Source organism: Lissotriton helveticus, chromosome 11, assembly GCF_964261635.1.
Source record: "Lissotriton helveticus chromosome 11, aLisHel1.1, whole genome shotgun sequence".
Lineage (NCBI taxonomy): Eukaryota > Metazoa > Chordata > Amphibia > Caudata > Salamandridae > Lissotriton > Lissotriton helveticus.
In genome coordinates, this window is record NC_136072.1 from 930558251 (window position 1) to 930579310 (window position 21060).

General features: G+C 48.0%; 1 protein-coding gene across 1 annotated transcript in view; it reads left to right on the top strand.

The window, feature by feature from the left end:
- The window catches only part of LOC144791328 (SEC14-like protein 2), a 326084-nt gene extending 318575 nt beyond the window's left edge, over window positions 1-7509 (top strand). The window contains exon 12 of the mRNA XM_078666003.1: window positions 6209-7509. Coding sequence (XP_078522129.1) covers window positions 6209-6357 — 149 coding nt within the window. The 3' untranslated portion in view covers window positions 6358-7509. The remainder of the gene's footprint in view (window positions 1-6208) is intronic.
- The last annotated feature ends 13551 nt before the right edge of the window (window positions 7510-21060 follow it).

The window sequence follows — 21060 nt, forward strand, 5'->3', positions numbered from 1 at the left end:
GGCAATCTTGATGGTGAGGAGCCTAAGAGAGCATTTATAAAGCAGCTCAAAGGGGAACGCACATCAAAAAAGTAAGAACCAAATTGAGGTCCCATTGAGGCATCAAAAAGTGAGCTGTGGAAATATGTGCTGAAGACCTTTAGGGAACCAATTTACAATAAGGGACTTGAAAAGGGAAGGCTGGTCTGGCAGCTGCAACAAAGGGGAGATAGCAGAAAAATAACCATTCACAGTGCCTAATGCAGAGCCCTGCTGGATCAGGATAAGAATAAACAAAATAACTTGGGAAAGGATTGCAGACAAAGGCTGAACCTGTTTGTACACCACGCCACAAACTTGCTCCAACAGCTGGGGTATACCATCTTGGTGGAGGGACGCCAAGCTGGCTAAATAACATTACAGACCTTGGGCAGAAGGTAAAAATCTGTCAACTGTCACTACTCAATCTCAATGCATGAAGACAGAGATCTGACAAGTTCGGGTGGAGAACTGCTGCTGCAACATAAAATCTTCCCTAAGAGACAGCCTAATTGGAGGACCGATGGACATGCTCAACAGCTTGGAATGCCAGCCTCTCTGAGTCCAGCCTGGAGCCACAAGAAGGACTTGGGCCTGGTTGTTCCTGATCTTCTAGAGAACTCTGGGCAGGAGTGGTATTGGCAGAAAGGCGTACAGGAGGTCAGAGCTCCATTCGAGACAAAAAGTGCTTCCGAAAGAGAGCTGCTTGGGAACTCCAGGTTGCAGATCTGCTGACACTGCACATTGTCAGTGGTGGTGAACATTTCTAACCAAGGCTCTCCCCAATGCTGAAAGAGATCTTGCACCACCTCTGATTGGAGATGCCATTTGTGATCGCTCGGCATCTTCAGCAGAGTTCCACCGCTCTGGCATCCAGAGAGCCCTGCCCTGATGATCCAGCCATGTCCAGGGGAGCAGGGCCTCTTGACAAAGGGTCCACAACCCCACCATGTTTGTTGCAGTACCACATGGCAGTAGTGATGTCCGTGAACACCTGCACTAGCCTTCCCTAGATGGAGGGCAGAAAGGCTTTCAGTGTCAGCTGGACTTCTCCGAGCTCCAACAAGTTGATGTGGAGTCCAGATTTCACCGGAGACCAGAGTCCTTTGATCTCCACCTCTCCCAGATGGATGCCTCAGCCAGGAGTTGACGCATCTGTCACTACCATCAGATCTGGTTGGGGACTGGAGAGGGGTCTGCCGCTGATGCAATCAAGATTCGCCATCCACCGCTGCAGATCTTTTGCACTGCCCTCCGAAATCTGAACCATGTCACAGAGACTCCCCTAATGCTGCATCCATTGGAACTTGCCCATTGTAACTTCAGGTGCCACTGTATAGCCTGCATAAGCCAAGGTGCATTTGTCACAGGCAGGATGCAGGATGCAAGAGGCCATGAAGCCCAGCAGCCTCAGAGTCAGGCTAAATAACTTAGTTCGCAGCTCGTAGGGAGGATAAGCCTGAAACTGCAGGGTCCAGAACAACTCAGGTGTGACTTCGGCACGTTGATAGTGAACCTCAGTGAGTGCAGGAGGTTCACCGTAGTCTGGAGGTGGGAGACAACCGCCTATGGCGAGCCCGCTTTCGATAGCTAGTCTTTGAGATAGGGGATGACTGGAACCCCTGACCTCGGCAGGTGAGCAGCAACCACCACCATCCCCTTAGTGAATGTCAGAGTGAACATGGTAAACTAAAAGTGCTTGTGGCTCACCGTGAACCGCAAGTAACATCTGTGGACAAGCAGGATGTGAATGTGGAAGCATGCATCCGACGAGTCCAACATGACCATCCAGTCTCCCAGATCCATGGCAGACAGGACTTGAGTGAACGTGAGCATTTAGAATTTCTCCTTTTTCAGGAAGAAATTGAGAGGGTGCAAGCATAGGATAGGACAAAGGCTTCTGTACTCTTTGGGCTACAGAAATTAGCAGGATTAACACCTGTGACCTACTTCTGATGCCGGTATCCCCTCTTGGCTCCCTTGGCCAAGCAACTCTGCACTTCCTGGCAGAGTAGTGAGAGGTGGTCCTCTGTGAGCCTGTCGCAAGTTGATGGCATGGGTTGAAGGGTAATCACAAAGGGGAGGGAATAGCCCCTTTTGACAATATGAAGAACCCAGTGGTCAGTAGTTATCGACCTCCAGAGTTGTAGGTGATGGCGTATCGTGCCTCCCATTGGTGCCTATAAAGGTCAGAGGACAAACTAAAGGGGCTTGGAGGCTGCGGCTCCTGGGGGTGGACTGGCTCAAGCCTTGGCTTCCGACCCATGAGGTCTGTGGGTACTCCATCTTCGGCCATGCAACTACTGAGAAGTCTGCTGGCCGTGGTGGCTGGGCAGTTGGAGATGTGGCTGGAAACTCCTTCTGTGGTCACGAAAGGAGCAGAAGACGGACAGCGAATTGTGAGGGGCCATTTAAAAGCCCAAGGATCTGGCCATAGTGCTGCTGTCCTTCAAATGCTGCAATGCGGAGTCCACCTTGTCTTCGAAGAAACAGGAGCCATCACATGCACCACGAGTAAGGTCTGGACATCCCCAGAAAATCCAGTCATCCTCAGTCAGGCATAGCACCATAGGGCCACTGACGATGAAACCTTTCTAACTAGCAAGTCAGTCCTATCCAGCCCAAATACGATAGTGAACTTAGCTATGTCTCTCCTGTCAGTAATAGCATGCGAGAATATGGCTTGAGTCTATTCCAAGGCCATAGGCAGTACCTGCGCAACCAGAGCGAGTTGGATTATCAGCTGAAAAGGGACACAGTGTTCACCGATTGCAGTGCCAATCTGGCAGAGGATAACATCTTCTTCCCCAAGGTATCCAGGCTCTTGGATTCCCTGTCTGGGGGAGTGGAAGAGAATGCATCAGGATTAAAATGGGAAGTGGAGGTTTGGTGCACCAAGCTTTCTGGTGTGTAGTGTATTGTGAGGAAACTGAGGTGCCCTGGGTCGGGCGATGAAATAGTGTAATCAACTGATTCACAGGAGATCCTGTGCAGGGCTTGGACTAGGCCCAGAGTAGGATGTCCTGAGGGCTTCGTTAAATGGGAGAAGCACTCCTGGCTGAAGCACCACAGTCAAGACATTTAGATTGACAGCCACAGTGGGTAGCTGAAGGTCTAGGACCTCAGCCGCACTCCTCACCATCATAGCGAATGAGGCTCCTTCCTCTGTAGCCACAGTAGGAGGAGAAACCAGGCTACTATCTGGGGAGGTCTCCAGTCCACTGGCATCCACCAGAACCTCACACCAGGTGTCCTCTGTGACATCTGGGGGCAGTATTCATCAGGGTCCAGTGGCCTCTCCTAATAATCTCCAAGCCCTACCCCACAGGGTCTGGCCTGGGTGGTCTGCCCCCAGTTGGCTCTAGAGTCTACGTCAGATGACGCCCATCTGATTCCTTATTGGAGATGGAGATGGGTATGGAAACTGCACGACAGAGTGCGGTGCCAGGGGCATTGGCAGAGGAGCTGGTGCCAGGGAAGGTTGAGGTTGCTTAACCAGCGCCACTTTAAAACCATCTGTGGATCCAATGGACCCAACTTGCGCTGGGGACCAGTAGGGGCCCCTTCTGAGCCCACGGGGCCCAAAGGCGCACCAGCAGGGATTGGCTGTCCAAGTGTGATGTGCAATGCCTCATAAAATTCCCCAGGTTAGGCAGGAGTCACTCCTCCTCCTGGAAATTCGGGGAGGCGTAGAGATGGTCCAGGGGCAGACTCAACCGCGGAGCCAAGCCTCAAATGCTGATGCTCCCTTGTCTTGTCAGATGACTTTGACAGACAGGGCAAAGTTGAAGACTTCTACGACTTGTTGCTCTTCTTCCATTTGTGTGAATTACCCGCAAGCCTGGGCGACTTCAACTGTGACGACGAGCACTTGGAGTGGCTCAGCAATCCATCCCAGGACCTTCCTCTCTGGACCTTCCGCTCGGGACCCTCCTCTTGACAGAAATAGAGACCGTCGCTACATCACACATCAAGTAGCAAGGAGCTTGAGGGACTGCTCCTACGAGGCCTTGGAGTGCAGGGCACGACAATCTACGGAGGTCTTTGCTTCATAGTCGCACTTGAGGCACCAGAGACAGACAAGGTGTGGATCTGTCACCAACATTTAGCAGTGACAGGCGCCACAGGGCTTAAAACCAGCTTTCCTTGTGGACATCCCTCCCACACCAGAAGACACAGTCTCAAAAATCTTCGATAAAAGGGTCGAAAAAGGTCAGTCAAAAAGTGACTGGAGGCAACTCTTCTCAATATCTTTGCTGACTGCTGCAGAAAGGAAAGACACGTCCCTTCCAGTGCAGACGACGCCATGCGGAGCTGACAACACCACCTACCGACGCGCAGGGATACTGCTCACGAAAAATTTCCGGATCCTGTCTGACGCATGGGAATTATCCTAAGGTAAGGAATCTGCTGCTAGAAGTCTCTATCAGATAGGTGGAATTTCTTTGTGAGTCAGTGGTACAAAAGTATGGCACTCTTCCAGAATCCCAGAGAAAGGAAGGCTGTTCATTTAAATTCTGTTAAAATTTCAGACATGCCTCCCCCTCATTAATTTACCCTTATTTATGCAGTAGTCTTTGAACAGATGTGAGGACTCTCGCAATTGTGTTAAAATAATTAAACATACTATTCACAGATGAGATTGTGCTGTGGAAGCTAGCTGCCCTCAGAATGTGAATGGGCAGGTGATCCAGACTCAGGAGACATTAATCTCATATATTTGCAATGAGCAGCACCCACAACAGGAGTTTACCCTTGCTGGAACTGGTTAACAGGTATAGAATGGCACAAAAGATGAAATAGGGAATGTAAACTGTTCTTACAAAACAAGTATGCAGCTAGGCAAGGTAAAGCAGTGGTGGCCAGGTATGGTATGCAGAAGGCTCAACTGGAAAAAAAAGTATTAGAAAAAAATGTATATATGGAGGGACCACGGGGTACAGCCAGAGGAAGATCAGATAGGAGGAAGATAGACAAACTGTTAGCAGTAAGTCAAGAACATAGAACAGAACATAGACCATATAGAAGGTATGATGCCAAATATGTGGACATGGTAAACTAGAAAGGCGACCCGTAGAGCAGAAATTAGGCTGCAAACAAGCCATGCAGAGGCATTGTAAAGCAATGTTGTGCTGGCCTCTATTGTATGAATAAGTCAATGTTTTTAGCCATTTAGTCCTCAATTAGGAACATAGGCACTGACACTAGGACATCACAGCTACACGTTCAATGAGAAATGAGGCTGGTGTTTATACAGCTGAGCAGGCGGGAGTTATGGTGTTGGGAGTCTCAGACTACATATTGGGAGCGAAGAGCGGGTAAGCTCGCTATAGAGGAGAAAGGTGACATGATGAACTACTAAAAAGAAGCAAGTGAGTGAGATCAGCATTTGAGGGGGAGGAGGGCTGTGAATGAAAGTTTGCCAGAAAGAGACCGACGATGAGATTGAAAATGAGAGAGAGGTCTTGAGGAGCAGTGGCCCCGCCCGCCCCCTGCCCCGAGATTGCAGTATGGGAAGAAGAACTAGATTGGTGGCAAAGGGTGGAACAAGTGATCTACAAAGTCCAAGGTTGTCCTAAAAAGTAAACTGTGGTGGGCCTGGCGGGTCTGACAAGAGTACAGGGGGTACGGATGAAAGACTGAGGGACAGCCACCAAGGGGGGTGGGGGGCAAGGAGGCCAATGCGTGTACTCTAAATGTTATTGGGCCATAAAGGTGCCGCTCTTGAATTGCTGGTAAACGCCAGCCTGATATGCAATGAAAGAAAGATCTATACAGCTATGTTATGAATGTAGACTTTCTCTCAACTTTATACTGTATGAAGCTCACATTTTTCAATAAAAAGTTTAAAAAAAAGAGAATGAGACGGAGGCACGGTGGTAAGTGTTTGTCTGTGAAGGTAAATAGCAAGAATGAATCTGAATAGAGGAGGTAGGTGGTGATATTTTGTCTATAGAGGAGACGTAGATGGAGTCCAGGGAGGATGCAGATTGTGAGAATGGGTCAGCAGTGGAAGTCAAATGGTGACACTGGGTATGAGGGGGAATTTAAATGCAAGCTTTGGTCCGTGAAGAAGGCTACTCATGCGAGTGGAGACAGAGACAGACCTAAAAAAGTATGGTAAATGAGGGTTAATGAGCACATGGGGGAACATTGTGTCCGTTTCTTATTATTCTGTGTTTTATTGCAGATGTCATACGTTTCGACAACACCTACAGCTACCTACACTCCAAGAAGATAAGCTACACCGTAGAGGTGCTGTTACCCGACCCAGACTACGAGGAAAAGATCCGGAACCTCGGCACCCAGATGGAAAGTGCTCTTGGCCTTACTGATTAACCCTGATTCACTACCTATTCTGGTCTTGTAGGTTCTCGGGTCTTGAAGGTTTCTCAATCCTTAAAGCTCAAGTGTCTTGCTCACTTCTGTCACTCAACTCTAATGAGTGTCTTTCGTACCTACCCTGATGTGCTTCTAGTCTGCTTTCATTACCCTCCTTGACATTTAAGTATGCTCTCATTCTCTGCAAGGCTTCTCTCATTTCTGTCACTTAGAGCCACAAGGCCTCTGTAATTTCTACTGCTTAGCTGTATAAGGTCTTTCCCATTCCCACCACTCTCCCTTACCAGACCTCTCTCATTCTCACCGCTCAGCACTTCTGGGCCTTCCTTGTTCCCACCTTTCAGCCGTCTTAGGTCTCTGCCATTACTCATGTGAGTATCTCCGAGGCTTGTTCCATGAATGCCCTGCAGCTCTCACAGGTCTCTTGCGTTGCACTTCATCAGCTCAACCAAGGCTCTCTTATTCTCTCTATTCAGTTCTCCGAAGGGCCGCTCTGCTATCCCAGATCCTGGTCGTTCCCAGGTCAGCCCGCCAAGCTGCTCAGCTCTCCTAAGTCTCTTCTGTTCCCACCTCCCAGGTCTCTCTCGTCCCCACTAGCACATGAAGCCCATTGCCTTTCAGTCCTTCAAAGCTCCTCATGTTCACATCTCAGCTTTCCACAGCCAGATTCAAGATTGGGTGGAATTTGGGTGTTCGGAATGATGTTTCTAAATGATTGTTTATCCAACGCTGTTAAGTAGCACTTTCAAACAAATATGTTAATGTATATGTTGAGTTTGATTTCTGTAGTAGCAGTTGTGATGCCTACAAGGGCAAATGTTTACAGCACTTCTAACAACAGGACCACAAAAGGGACTTTTCCCGTCCTGTGAGCAGGATGGCAGGTGGGTGTACCCACTGCATGGCGCAGGGGCCTTTATTCTCCATAGGCATGTTGGCACAAGCAAAAGGGTTACTGTGTGAATATTTGCCGTTCCCGATGCTGCAGTCACTATCCACAGTTACCACTAACCTCCAATTGCCACATCTCATAAACGCCCTCCCTTGGTCACTCAGCCTTTTCTGCTCAGAGTAGTCGTATGTAAAATAAGAAGTGTGATGTGAAACTCTAGATTTATAACAAAATCTCTTATTTGTCTGATCAATAATAAAAAAGAAATATTTGAAACTCTTCCTGTTTTTACTCTCTTGCTTGAAGTCCAACTTGATATTTTTAACCCTTTCCCAAGAATGAACCCTTATTTCTCAGATTCTGAATGAATTTTAGAGGTACTTTCTCACACTCCAAACAGTGCGTCCCATAATCGGAACTTTGTATTCATGAACATGACAATATTTCTTTATATACGCTAATAAACAGAAGAAATGCGGCCGACCAAAGGCTCAGCACCTCAGTTTCTTAAGTAAACCAATTTATAAAATGTCTGTGCAAACGTATCCAGAGTATGCCACACTTTTACTCCACTAGAAGCCAGATAAATGTATTCAAAAGAAAAGGACTGTGTACCATGATGAAGTCAAAGGATTCCGTATATAGTCCAAAATAGATTCTTTATTTAGGTTTCAAATAAAAACATTGACATCAGCCAACACGTTTCGTTCCAGATGGAACTTCGTCAGGGCAAGTTGATCTTTATATCAGCCCTGGAGGACTTTGTTGACAGGATTCCTTCTCTTCTTTCAGTGTGCAGGGCAGAGATATCAGCCGCACCCCAGGAGGTGGAGCCAGCATTGTGGAAGGCAGGCTCAGCCCTATTCAAGGTTCAAGTGCAACTCCTCCCTCCCATCTAGATGCAGATCTCTCTATTCTCTACTGGGCTGACTAATCCTGTCAATGGAATTCCCCAGCCCTATCACTCACAAACTCCAGACAAGGAATACACAACCTAGCAGAGGCAGGCTTTGGATAGTTAGACAAGAAAATACCTACTTTCTAAAAGTGGTATTATTTTCAAACACAGATTGTTAAAACCAACTTCACTAAAAGATGCATTTTATCATTCTGAGTTCGGGCATACTAAACTCGAATTTCTACCATGTTCTCTGAATCAGTTAGGATTATAAGAATGTAATAATCTAACTGTCCATTCTGGCCTATGGAGAACAGATATCCTTGCAATAGTGAAACACGAAAATGGCTGTAATTCACTATTAGGACATGTCACACACACCAGGGCATGTCCTACCTTATACTTACAATGCACCCTGCCCTTGGGCCTATTATAGGGGTGACTGATATGAAGAAAAGGGAAGGTTTAGGGACTGGCAAGTGGAGGCACTAGCCCAGTCAGCATGACAGTACCAGACTGTACACAGGCTCTGCAATGGCAGACCTTAGACACATTTTACAAGGCTGCTTCTGTGGGTGGCAGAACCAGTGCTGCAAGACCACCAGCAGCATTTGGATTTACAAGCCCCGGGCACACTCAGTGCACTGTACTAGGGTCTGACAAGTAAACCAAATAGCCAAACATGGAACCACTGATTAATACATCAATTTATAATAGGGAGCACTTGCACTGTGGCATTGGACAGTAGTGGCACAGTGCCCAAAGCATCTAACACCAGAAAAAATACATGAGGCAACAGCAAAAAATGGAAGGGAGACCCTCGTCAATGGTGCCAGGTCTAACACCTCCCATAAGGACACCGCGTTACATGTGTTGTTACGCCCTAGGCACTAATTTCAGTCTCAAGGCACTACTTTCTTGAAGGCCTTCAGACAGGACACTCACTTAGTCCTAAACTAGATTGGCAGTGATGACGTTACGCAATAGCACATCTCACATTTATATTAGACCTTATGTAAATTTCCCTTCATCAGTTCCACAGAGTACAACCTAATCTGGAATTAATATAATAATTATTTTGTCACATTTATTTATTTATTTATTCAAAGTTTTATATAGCGCGAACAAGATCTTTGCAGATATCAGAGCGCTTTACAGAGACAGCGGTAGGGGCAACAGGAGGGTGATTAAATACACTGTTGGGTACAATATAGTAGCATAATAGGATAGCAATCATGTACAGATATAATACCAGTAAACGACTAAGTAACTAATAAAACAAAAGCGGTGAAGCGTCTTTGATCCAGCAACAAAGGAGATCAAGTGAACTTAGGCCATAAGGATGGCTTTTACCTCTTTCTTAAAAATTACAGGGACAAGGGGGTAGGGGCAACAAGAAGGTGGTTAGACCAACTATTGGGTACAGTATAGTAGTCAGTAGTAAGTGAAATAGCATAATAGGATATCAGTCACGTACAAAATATAATACCAATAGACAATCAGGTAACCAGTACTACAGCAACGGTGCAAAAGTCTCTGTTCCAGCAACAATAGAGTTCAGGTGAACTTGGCCATACGGATGGCTTTTACCTCTTTCTTAAAAAGTGCCGTGGAGGAGATAAGTCTGGTTTCAGGAGGGAGTGCATTCCAGATCCTGGGAGCCATTCCTGAGAAGGAGCGTTTGCATGTTTTTTCCTTCCGGAATCTACGAGGTTTCAGGAGTAGATTTTTTGTACTTCTATTGGATCTCGTGCCTCCTGATATAGTCAGCTTTTGAGTGAGGTAGTTGGGTGACTTGTGGTGTATGGCCGAGTGTGTCATAACGGCTATTTTCAGATGTATTCTGGCTTCAAAAGGCAGCCAGTTCAGGGATTTTAAGTCAGGGGATATATGCGAATGTTTCCTTGAACCAGTGATGAGTCTCGTGGCAGCGTTCAAGGAGGCTCTTAGGGGTGCGGTTGTTGAAAGGGGGAGTCCGCTAAGGGCCACAATTCCGTAGTCTATGCGAGGGATGACTAGGGCTTGTACAGCAGTTTGGAAGTCCTTAGCTGGGAAGAAGGGTTTAAGTTTCCTCAAAGTGTTGATTTGGAAGTTTGCTCCCTTAGTTGCCTTGCTGATATGCTGCTGCATGTTGAGCTTGGCGTCAAGTGTGATGCCTAAGGATTTCGCAGATTCCACGATGGTGGGCTGGACATTGAGCGCAGTTAGATGATTGAGCCAGGTTTGGGTGATGGCAATTTTCGTGGGAGGTGAGATCAGAAGGAACTCAGTTTTCAGAGCATTTAGTTTGAGGTAATTATCGGCCAACCATGATTGGGTGTTTCTGAGTGTGGCGTTTAGAAGCTTGATGTCTTCCGCGGATTGTAGCTTGAGGTAAAGTTGAGTGTCATCGGCGTTCATATGGAAGCGAACATTAGATGCTTGAAGCAAGGTGGTGAGTGGTTCCATGACGAGGTTGAACAATGTGGGGGATAGGGAGGATCCTTGTGGGACGCCTAAAGTTACAGGCACAGGTGAGGACAGCACGTTGTTGATCTTGAACTTCTGAGACCGGTTATGTAGGAAGGAAGTGAACCATTTGAGAACAGTCCCGGATAAACCCATTCTGGTATTTAGCAGCTCCAGTAGGTTCTCCTGTTTGACAGTATCAAATGCTGATGAGAAGTCAAGAAGGATGAGGAGGCAGGAATCGTTGCGATCAAGGATTTGGAGGGCGTCATCAATTATGTGCGTCATAGCCGTTTCCGTGCTGTGTTTCGCTCGGAAGCCTGATTGATGAGGGTTGAGGAGGTCAAACTGATCAATGTGTTTTGTCAATTGGAGTTGTACGCATGTTTCCAGTAGTTTGGCCATGGTGGGGATATTGGTGATAGGGCGATAATTGTTTAGGTCAGCCGGGTCAGCTGTAGGTTTCTTGAGTATAGGTGTGACTTGCCCCACCTTGAGAGAGTCTGGGATGAGTCCTTGTTGCAGGGAGCTGTTAATGATTTTGGTCCAGAGTGGGAGGAGCAGGGGGGTGAAGTCTTTCACAGCATTAGCAGGTAGGGGGTCAGTGAAGTGATTAGAGGGCTTCAAAGTGATACATGTATATTTGCTCATCTGTCTATTTTGTTTCATTTGTGCACTTCTTTTTCTGTTTCCGTTTGGTTTGTTTACCTTGCTTGTTTTGGTGGCCACTAGGAAAAACCGACTCTGGGCACTTTATGGAATGTTTTCGTGTGAGTTTTGTTTTTCTTTATTAACCCTTTTTAACACTTTGTTGCTGCATTGGTGCCGTGAAACTAAAGACGCACTCTGCTGACATTAACACTTTATTTGAACTATACATTCTCCATTTTTCTTTATAAAAACTTAGCTGCATTGGTACACTGAAACTATATACGCACGCTGAAGGCATTTATACTTCACTGCATTCAAACAAGGCCCATATGTTGTGTGGAAGAGCAATAGCAATCTTTATAGCTATGCCTCTGCTTTCAGTTCTTAACCAGAGCCATTCCAGCTCTCCTCAGTTACCCTCCCTCCTTGGCACACCCTTTTCACTGCGTAGTTTATTTATTTATTGCATTTGTATATAGCGCAGACTTTACCCGAAGGTGTCAGAGAGCTGTACAATAGAACCAGTTACGTCACATGAGAGAAATGTTACAAAATAGAACGTTACAAAAATAAACAGGAGACTTGAAGAAGTAGGGCAAAACCAAAGAAGGCAAGAACACAATATCAAACACAGCAAGCAAGGGTGAGGAATGTACAAGAAAAAAATATTACAAATTTACAATGATGAACAAACTTACTAGAGGGTTCTGAGAATGAAGGTGTTAGTTCTGAAAGTGTCTTTTGAAGAGAAGCGATTTGAGGTCAGCTTTGAAAATCCGGGTAGAGGTAGTGGCACGGAGCAAAGGAGTTCCAGATTCTCACCGCATTACCTGAGAACGATTGAGCCATCGATCTTTCCCTTTTGAAGGAGGGGGGCTCAAGCAGAAACTTTTCCACATTCCGAGATGGTCTCGAGCCTCCGGACATTTTTAGTTTATTCGCCAGGTAACGAGGGGCGGAAGTGTGCCAGGCTTTGTGGGTGATGCAGGCAGTTTTGTAAATAGATCTTGCCTCGATGGGAAGCCATGAAAGAGAAGACAGGATAGGAGTGTTGTGGTCACTTCGTTTGGACCCTGAAATAAAGCGAACTACTGAATGGAGGACGGATTTGAGAAGGGAGATGTGGGATTTGGGTAGGCCAGTCAGGAGAGAATTGCAATCATCCAGTCTATAGAGAATCAGCAATTGGACCAAGGTTTTAAGGTCTGTATAGGGGAAGAACCAACGATTCCCCTCCAGAAGGCGCAGCTGGTAACGTGTGTTCTTAGCAATGGAGTTGATGTGGGAGATTAGGTTGAGTCTTTGCTCAAGTATGACACCTAGGGATTTAGCTCTGTCGACAATGATGGGTTTATTGTTGAGTAAATTCAGCTGATCCATCCAGGATTGAACAAGAGGAGGGGAGAGAGAGGTAGATTAGAGGAGGAATTCAGTTTTGGAGGGATTGAGAATGGAGTTGGTGAACTAACATCCAGTTGTGAATAGAGTTGAGAGTAGAGTTGAGTAGTGAGAGATTGTGTGCGGAAGTCACCTTGAGGTAGATTTGAGTGTCAACCACGTAGAGATGGTAGTGGATCCCAGATTTACTTAGGAGGTTCCCTAATGGTTCCAGATAGAGATTAAACACAGTGGGTGCAAGGATAGACCCTTGAGGAACGCCTTGACCTACCGCCAATGGAGAAGAAAGACTGTTCGCTATCTTGATCATTTGGGATCTGTCCAAGAGGAATGAGGCAAACCATTTAAGCACTGTGCCTTCCAAGCCCATTGTCTGTGTTAAGGAGGGTGTTGTGATTAACAGTGTCAAAGGCTGCAGAGAGGTCAAGAAGAATCAGAAGGCACGATTCCCCAGAATCGAGTATATGCAGCGCATCATCAATCACTTGCAGCAGGGCTGTTTCCGTGCTGCAATTTTGAATGAAGCCAGATGGAACACGTCAAGGAGATTATTGTCCATAATATGTAGGGAAAGTTGTTTCGCAACACATTTTTCTGTGATTTTGGAAAGAAAAGGGAGGTTGGTAATGGGGCGGAAGTTGTTGAGGTCGTTCGCATCTGCTGAGGGTTTTTTTTTAGAAGAGGGGTAACCTGTCCTGTTTTGAGGGCACCAGGGAGGGAGCCTTGACTGGGGAAAAGATTAGCTAGCCTGGTCCAGTAAGAGAGAGTATGGCTGTAGAAATCAATGGCAATGACACTAGGGATAGGGTCAGAAGAATGGTTGGAGGGTTTGGTTTCGAGGATGTATTTGAGGTCATCTTCCGAGATGGCGGCAAAGTTCTGCCAGGTGACTATGGTTATTGCTCCTCAATGGGGGGTGGGCGGCCGGATCCACCAGTGATTTTACCTTTTCATCAAAGAATATAGTGAATTCTGCTGCTTTCTTTGACGAATCCTCAGGCGTGATAGTTTGAGGAGAGCATTTTGGGTTTTTGATGAGGTCAAAAAGTTTTTTGGGTCTGTTTTTGGCTGAGTTGAGGAGGGATCTGAAATGTGATGCTTTTTCATGGAAGATGTACTTGTGGTATTTGGATCTTGCTGATCGTAAATGAGAGAGATTGGAGGTAGATGGAGATTGTCGAGTATGGCTGGAACTTTGAGCATAAGGCAATCACTGATAAGAGCATCGTTGAGTTCCTTCTTGAGCGCAAGGGCGTTTGGAGGACAAAATTTTGCGCGGATGCCCGAGCCGTGCTAACAAGAGGTGCCCCATTTCTGATGTTGTAGAAAGGCTGAGGAAAGCAACGATTTCATTCCGCAGAGGCACAATGTTCTGTGCTAAATTAAGCATGCATTTCCAGAAGCTAATACCTACTAAAGGACACTCACATGCTTTTAATTCAACACGGGGGCACGGAGCCTACTATAGGAAGGACACTGAACTTACCTGTTGGACTGCAATGACCATCATGAAATGGGGTGCTTACTGTTAGCCACGCCCACTGAGGGCGGTTTCATTCAATAAAAAGAGAGTGAATAAACAGGTGAGTTTTTCTGTGCCTCTGTGTGAAGTTTATGATTAGGAGGCGTCTTTCTCGAAACACGTCGAGCATGGCTGGAACATTTGAGTAGAAGGAATGCGAGCGGCACCGAGGCAATCACCGATAAGAGCATCGTTGAGTGCCTTCTGGAGCGCAAGGGTGTTTGGAGGACTATATATATATATATATATATATATATATATATATATGTATATATATATATATATATATATATATACATATACATATACATATACATACACACACACACACACACACACACAGGCTCTAAAAACAAGAGGGATGGATCATTTCTACCTGTTTGTACATGTGTCAAGATTATGAGTGGTGTCGTGTGTGACAGCCCGGGATGAAACAGCTTCCCGGGCACACACACAGGCGCACCCAAGCACTTCACAGGTCTTTAAAAGACCATTTGCATATTAATGAGGCATTGTTGTTGTTTCACCCTTTCCAAGAGCCCCTGCGGCTCCACTCGGACTATTGCTTAAAGATTCAGCCCACCCTGAATTTTTGTGTTAGCCCCCCTGAAATTTGGCTCTAGTTGCGCCTCTGCCCAGGGCACTAGCAGGACTGAGACGTGTGCCCATGTGTCCACCTGCAGTGCTCTAGTCAAACGGCCTGGTCAGTGATCTCAGCATTTATATGGAGGCTCTTTACTGTTGTTGCTCCTCGATCTGAACGAAGGTTTTAAGAAGACAAATATTCTTTTTTTTGTCAACTGTTATGAATTTCCATCTAAAAAGAAAGCTTGGAATCCCCGATCCGGATGCCTCCACTACCCTGTACCTGGATAGGGGCTCTCAGTCAGTCTGTCATCGTGGACTGACTCACTAAGCCTCTGCGATGTATGGTGCTCTTGGCATTCTGCCCAGTGGGCCTGCACTAACCAATCGGCGGTACATGCAGCGGAGTCCCGTATTGACCTGCAGTGGGTACTGGATCTCTTTTCGGTCCAATCTGCGTATCCTCCCACGTGGTATTTCTGATCACGCTCTGCATCTGTTGCCTTGGGGTAGCCAACCAGCCGCCTTCCGCGCCGCTTGGAGATTCAGTGCCTGGCATTTGCAAAACCCTAATTGTGCTGCTTTCATCAAAGAACTACAGGAGTTCTTCAAGCTTAATGTAGGCTCCGTCTCATCGGCAGCAAAGGTCTGGGCATCTAGTAAGCCTTCCCTGAAAGGCCATCCTAAAGGCTATGTATGTCGGGCAGAGGTTCACCATATGGCACAGCTGACTGACCTCGAAGGTTAAATATTGCAGCTGCCTTACTTTGTCATGACACTGAAAGCACTCATCGTCTCCTGGCCATAGCCTGTACGGAGCTGCAACAGGTCTCTATTGAGGAAGCCAAGCACTGCTGGAAAGCATCAACGCAGAGGGTGTATGCAACCGGCGATAAGTTGGGCAAACTACTGTATTGGCTGGCGACGCTTGGGATTTAAAACCGGGTGGTCCCTGTGATTCGGGATTCCTTTGGCAGGAGCTTCTAGCTATTGCTCAGACTTTTGCTGATTTTTATTGGGGGTTGTATTTATGATATCCCCCACCACTGCAGAGGTTGCGAACCCTCTTCTGGAAAGCATACTGCTGTTGTCTATACCCAGTGCTCTGGCTCGATAATTGGACCAGGACCTAAGGCTGGAGGAGGTGAGCTCCCCGGTGTCGGGATTACAAGCTGGGAAGACAGCTGGCCCGGACAGGTATCCTATTGAATACTACAAGTGCTTACGTGACATCATATGTCCCCATCTTCTGCACTTCTATACAGCTGCGTTGCAGCAGGGGCCCTTTTCACCCGGCTTAGATTGTGCCGCAATTGTAGTCCCTCCCAAGCAGGGTCTTCCTAGAGAGCAATGTTCAATTTACAGCCTGATATCCCTCATTGACACTGACATTAAGTTTTATACATAAGCTCTACAGACATAGTTGGGTTAAGCATTCCCACACCTGATCCATCCAGATCAATGTGGATTTATGCCAGGTCGTAGAATGTGTCATTGTTTGTGGAGGGTCCATGCAAAACTTTCCTGGGTGCAGGACCTAGATGGTACCCAGGCCCTTTTGTTACTTGATTTTTACCAATGTCTTTGACACAGTGTCATGGAATTTTATGCATAGAGTCCTCCAGCGGCTGAGACTAAGAGATGGGTTTTGTCGTATGGTCCATATTCTTCATCATGCCCGGACCGGCATGGTCCATGTAAATGGGGTTTTGTCTTCTGTGTTTCCTATCAAACGCGGCACACACCAGTGGTACCCGCTGTCGCCATTTCTATTTGCCTTGGTGATAGAGCCCCTGGCGTGACATATGCTGCGAGTCCCAGGTTTGGGGCTGCAGTGGGGGGGTGAGAGGGGGGGGGGGTTGAGGACCGCATAGCATTATATGCAGACGATATCCTAGTTTCTGAAAGATTTGCAGCGCTCCAGCCCCCGAGGTTTGTCGGTTCTTCACTTATACGGCGAGGCGTCCAGGCTCTGAATTCATGAAGGCAAGACCTGTCTAGTAGAGGTGAAGGGAGATGCCCCAGGGCGGGTAGATGCCCCAACATTCCCATCTGGCACAATTCCTTTATGTTTCTATCGATCCATGTGTCCCCCTCCCGGATCTAGCCTGGGCCCTTCCCTTCCAGGGACTGGGCCTTATGTTTGAATGAGACCTGAGCCGCTGGGCAGTCCTGCCATTGAATCCCATGGGACGTACTGCCCTCTTCAAGATGGTCTGCTTGCTGCGCTACCTGTATACTCTTGGTAACTATCCCTGCCACACCCCCCACAAATGGTTTCATTCCCTGACCACCAGGAGCACCAATTTTGTGTAGACCGGTGGTAGGCACAAGGTAGCTTTTCAGTCACTGTGCAGATCTCCATTTGATGGTGGCTTGGGTCTATCGGACATATACCTATACTACCTCGAAGACCACTTGTACTGATTAACAACTGGTTCACAGGTGGGTGAATTGACCCGGGGCACTGCCTGGCGATTCATTTGAGGAGTCTAGATGGTTTGCTTGATCTTCTGCATGGGGTGCAGCTACCCAACACACTACCTTCTTGCATGCAGGTTTCCCTTACCGGCTATCCAGCTCATTGGCTGGAACCACCGTCTGGTGGGGAACTTGGTTTAGTCAGTTCTCAACCCTATAGGGCTTTATTCCCTATGACTGAATTGGGGGGACGTCTACAAGAGAGGTAGACTTGTGACCTTTCAGGACCTAAAGGCCAGATATTCCCTGACCAACTCACAGTTCTTTCATTACCTTAAACTACACCATGCCCTGCAGGCCCACAATCTCACGGAAGATTCGCTACACGAGTTTAGTCCGCTTGAGGCGAAGGTTTTCTTTGGGCAGTTGGATAAAGGAGCAATTTCTATGCTCTATCGCTTGCTTGAAATCCATGTCCCGGATGGTCTCGAGGGGGATAGGCAGAGGTGGGAAGCCTGGGTGATATAACTTGATGAATCGGAATGGAGGAAGGTCAGTAAGGCGCCCTGTGAGTTGGTGATTTCATCGCAGCTGCTTCAATTCAATTACCTGCATGCGATGTATCTCACCACAGGGCGCCTGAAGCATTGGCTCCCAGACACTCAGGCAGAATGTATGCGCTGCTCGCTCCCAGCTGCAGATGTCTTACATGCAGCATGGGAGTGTCCAGTAATGAGGCCCTTTTGGGAGGGGGTGGGGCATGTACTCTTCTGTTTTGGGACGCACCCTGGAGTTCACACCCCGTAGTATGCTGTTGGGGTTGGTGAAGGAGATCTGGGGCCACCGGGCTGAGAAAATCGTTTTGGGGGTGGCATGTTTGGTCGATTAACGGGATGTAGCTCGTACTTTGAAACAGCAAAAACCGCAGACTGTCAGGTGTTGACGCAAGGGGGCGTGCACCAGGAGTAAAAGATTTTTGAGCCTTGTGGTTGCCATCAAAAGCACAGCCGAACATGGGGGAAATGGTGTAGCTATGACGGATAGTCATTTGATCCTGAATTGTTTTGCAATATTGACGGCTGGGCTTCTGTACTGTTGAGCATGTACACTGTTGTAGTGACGGTCTAGTGTTGCACGTCACGTCGGCGACGTGACGTGCCGGCGGCCAGTATTGGCTGCGCGCGCACCGCGCTTGGCAGTGGCGCGAAAGCAGCGCGAGAGCCGAAACGAAGGGCAGAGGCTCGGCGCTCTTTAGGGAGATTAACTGAATAAATACAGTTAAAGGTCTACAGGCTCCAGCGTCTTTATTGGTGACTAACAAGCTCTACAATGGCGACGAGGATGGGATGACAGGCCCCCAGCAAGGAAGAAACACCAGAGCAACAACAGCCACACAGAGAGCACCAGTGGCAAGCAGGACCACCAAACAAGGTGCCCAGAGGAACAGAGAGCCAGTAGAATCATCAATCACCTCACAGGTACCCTAGAGAGCGTGGCAGAGCCCAAGAACACCCGAGGGGGTGGCGCAGAGAAACAACAGAGGGAGGATAGACCCCAGGCAAAGCGGCCAATCACGCCGCAGCCCAAAAGACAGGGGAAACCGCGCTGGATATCCCACAGAAGAGCGAGGGGGCTGACGCAGGTAGTCCCCGAGCCCAAACAAGCGAGGAAGAGCAGGACAACACACCGGGAAGCCCCAGAAGCCAAGGGAGTGTACAACCCACGGTCAAGAGAGAAAAAATGAGTGCGCAAACTGGGTACGCAACGGCGCCGGTGCAGTTTTTGCCCTGTCCTGGAGAACCACTCATGAAGTGGGAGGACTGGAGACAATACATTAATAATTTCATAGAAGTCCTGGAAGATGAGAATGAAGAAGTGTTTAAACCCACGAGAAAAAAACGCATCTTGTTGCTGAACCTGGGCCCGGAAGGTCTGAGAATTTACAAGAGCCTGGTACCGAAACAGAGAACATCCACAGACGATGATGTATATGCTCACGCACTCGACGATCTCAATGAACACTTCAGGCCGGCAGTGTGTGTATCTGTGGACAGGTTCAATTTCCAACAGAGGAAGCAACGCCAGGGAGAAACGGTGGAGGAATACGTGGCGGCACTGAAGCGGTTGGCATCCACGTGCAAATATGACAACTGGGAAGAGGAGTTCATCAAAGATCAAGTGGTGATGCACACCACGTGCACGGCAGTACAGGACAAACTGTGGGCCAGCGGAGACACCACACTGAAAGAAGTAATGGTCATCGTCAAAAGGGCCGAGTTAGCATGACGGTGTGAGAAGCAACGAGGAAAGAAACAGCGCCCAGCACCATGGTGAACAAGGTGGACGACGAAGAACCTCGCAGAGATTATCAGAACAAGAGATCAATGGAGAAGGGACCCAACAAATGGCAGAGCAACGCAGGTCCCTCGGGGAAACAGGCGGGAAGCAACAAGAATCCATGCTATAGGTGCGGGAGCTGGTCGCACAAAGCGCACGACAGGAAGTGTCCAGCGTTTCGCGCCAAATGCCTGTATTGCGGAATAATCGGTCACTACGAGAAAGTATGTCGGAAGAAGGCCTCCAAGGGCACGGTCAGATATGTCGGTCAAGGCAGCGATGATCAAGACGATGGTGCAGAGGAGGATGTCGTCACAGTAATCTACATCGATGATGAGGTGCTGAGCGTGGACGGCCAAGTCCTGGGCATAGACGGGAAAAGGACAATGAAACCAGTCCTGGAAATGGCGATAGGAGGTATCACGATCAGCGTGGTGGCAGACACAGGCTCGCCCTACACTATTGTCCAGAGAGCGGTGTGGGAGGAGAAATTCGCACCGCATCTAGGCCCGGAACTAGAAAAACTAGACATCCGCCCCGTCACGTACAACGGGGACCGCATACCAATGGCAGGGTTCAGGCCATTGAACTTCGAATTCAGAGGGCGGTCCGCACACTGCAAGCTATATGTGTCGGAGAAGGGCCCCTCGGTCCTAGGATGGCTAGACCAAAGCGACCTGGGCATAAAGCTGGATCCGGGAGGCAAAGAACAGATATTACTAACGGAACAGGAGGCATCGCCGGATCTCGACAGATGGAAGAGTGAATACCCCAAAGTGTTCGGGGGCACGGTGGGAAGGCTGTAGAAGTTCGCACACAAAATCGTCCTAAAGGAAGACGCCGTGCCGGTGGCCCACAAGGCTAGGAAAGTCCCGTTGGCAGTGAGGGAAGCAGTACGGGAGGAACTTCAAGACTTGGAAAGGAAGGGGATCATCGAGCCCATCACATGTGCAGAATGGCTGGCGCCCTTGGTGGTAGTTAAGAAACCCAGTGGGAAGGTCCGGCTGTGTGTCGACCTGCGCGAACTTAACAAGAATATTGTGGTGGAGAGGTTCCCCTTACCCAGAATAGAGGAGATGCTGGCTAGCACTACGGGAATTAAGTGGTACTCCACTATCGACTTGACCTCAGCGTACCACCAAATAGCTCTACACCCGGAGAGCCGCAAACTCACATCATTCATCACCCCGTTCGGGTGCTATCAGTTCCACCGAATGCCATTTGGACTGGCCTCGGCTGCAGCGGTGTTCCAGAAACTGATGCACCAATTGTTCAAGGATATCGCCGGCGTCCAATACTTCCAGGACGATATCCTAGTGATGGGGAGAGACAGACCTGACCATGATGTGAAGCTTGGGAACGTACTGAGGATCCTAGAAAGAAAGGGACTAACAGCGGAGTGGTCCAAGTGCCGGATAGGGATGAACTCGGTGACCTACCTAGGGCATGAGATAGGAGTGCAAGGAGTGACTCCAAAGGCAGAAAATGTAAGAGCGATCTGTGAAGCACCCCCACCCACCAACAAGGAAGAGGTCAGATCATTCCTTG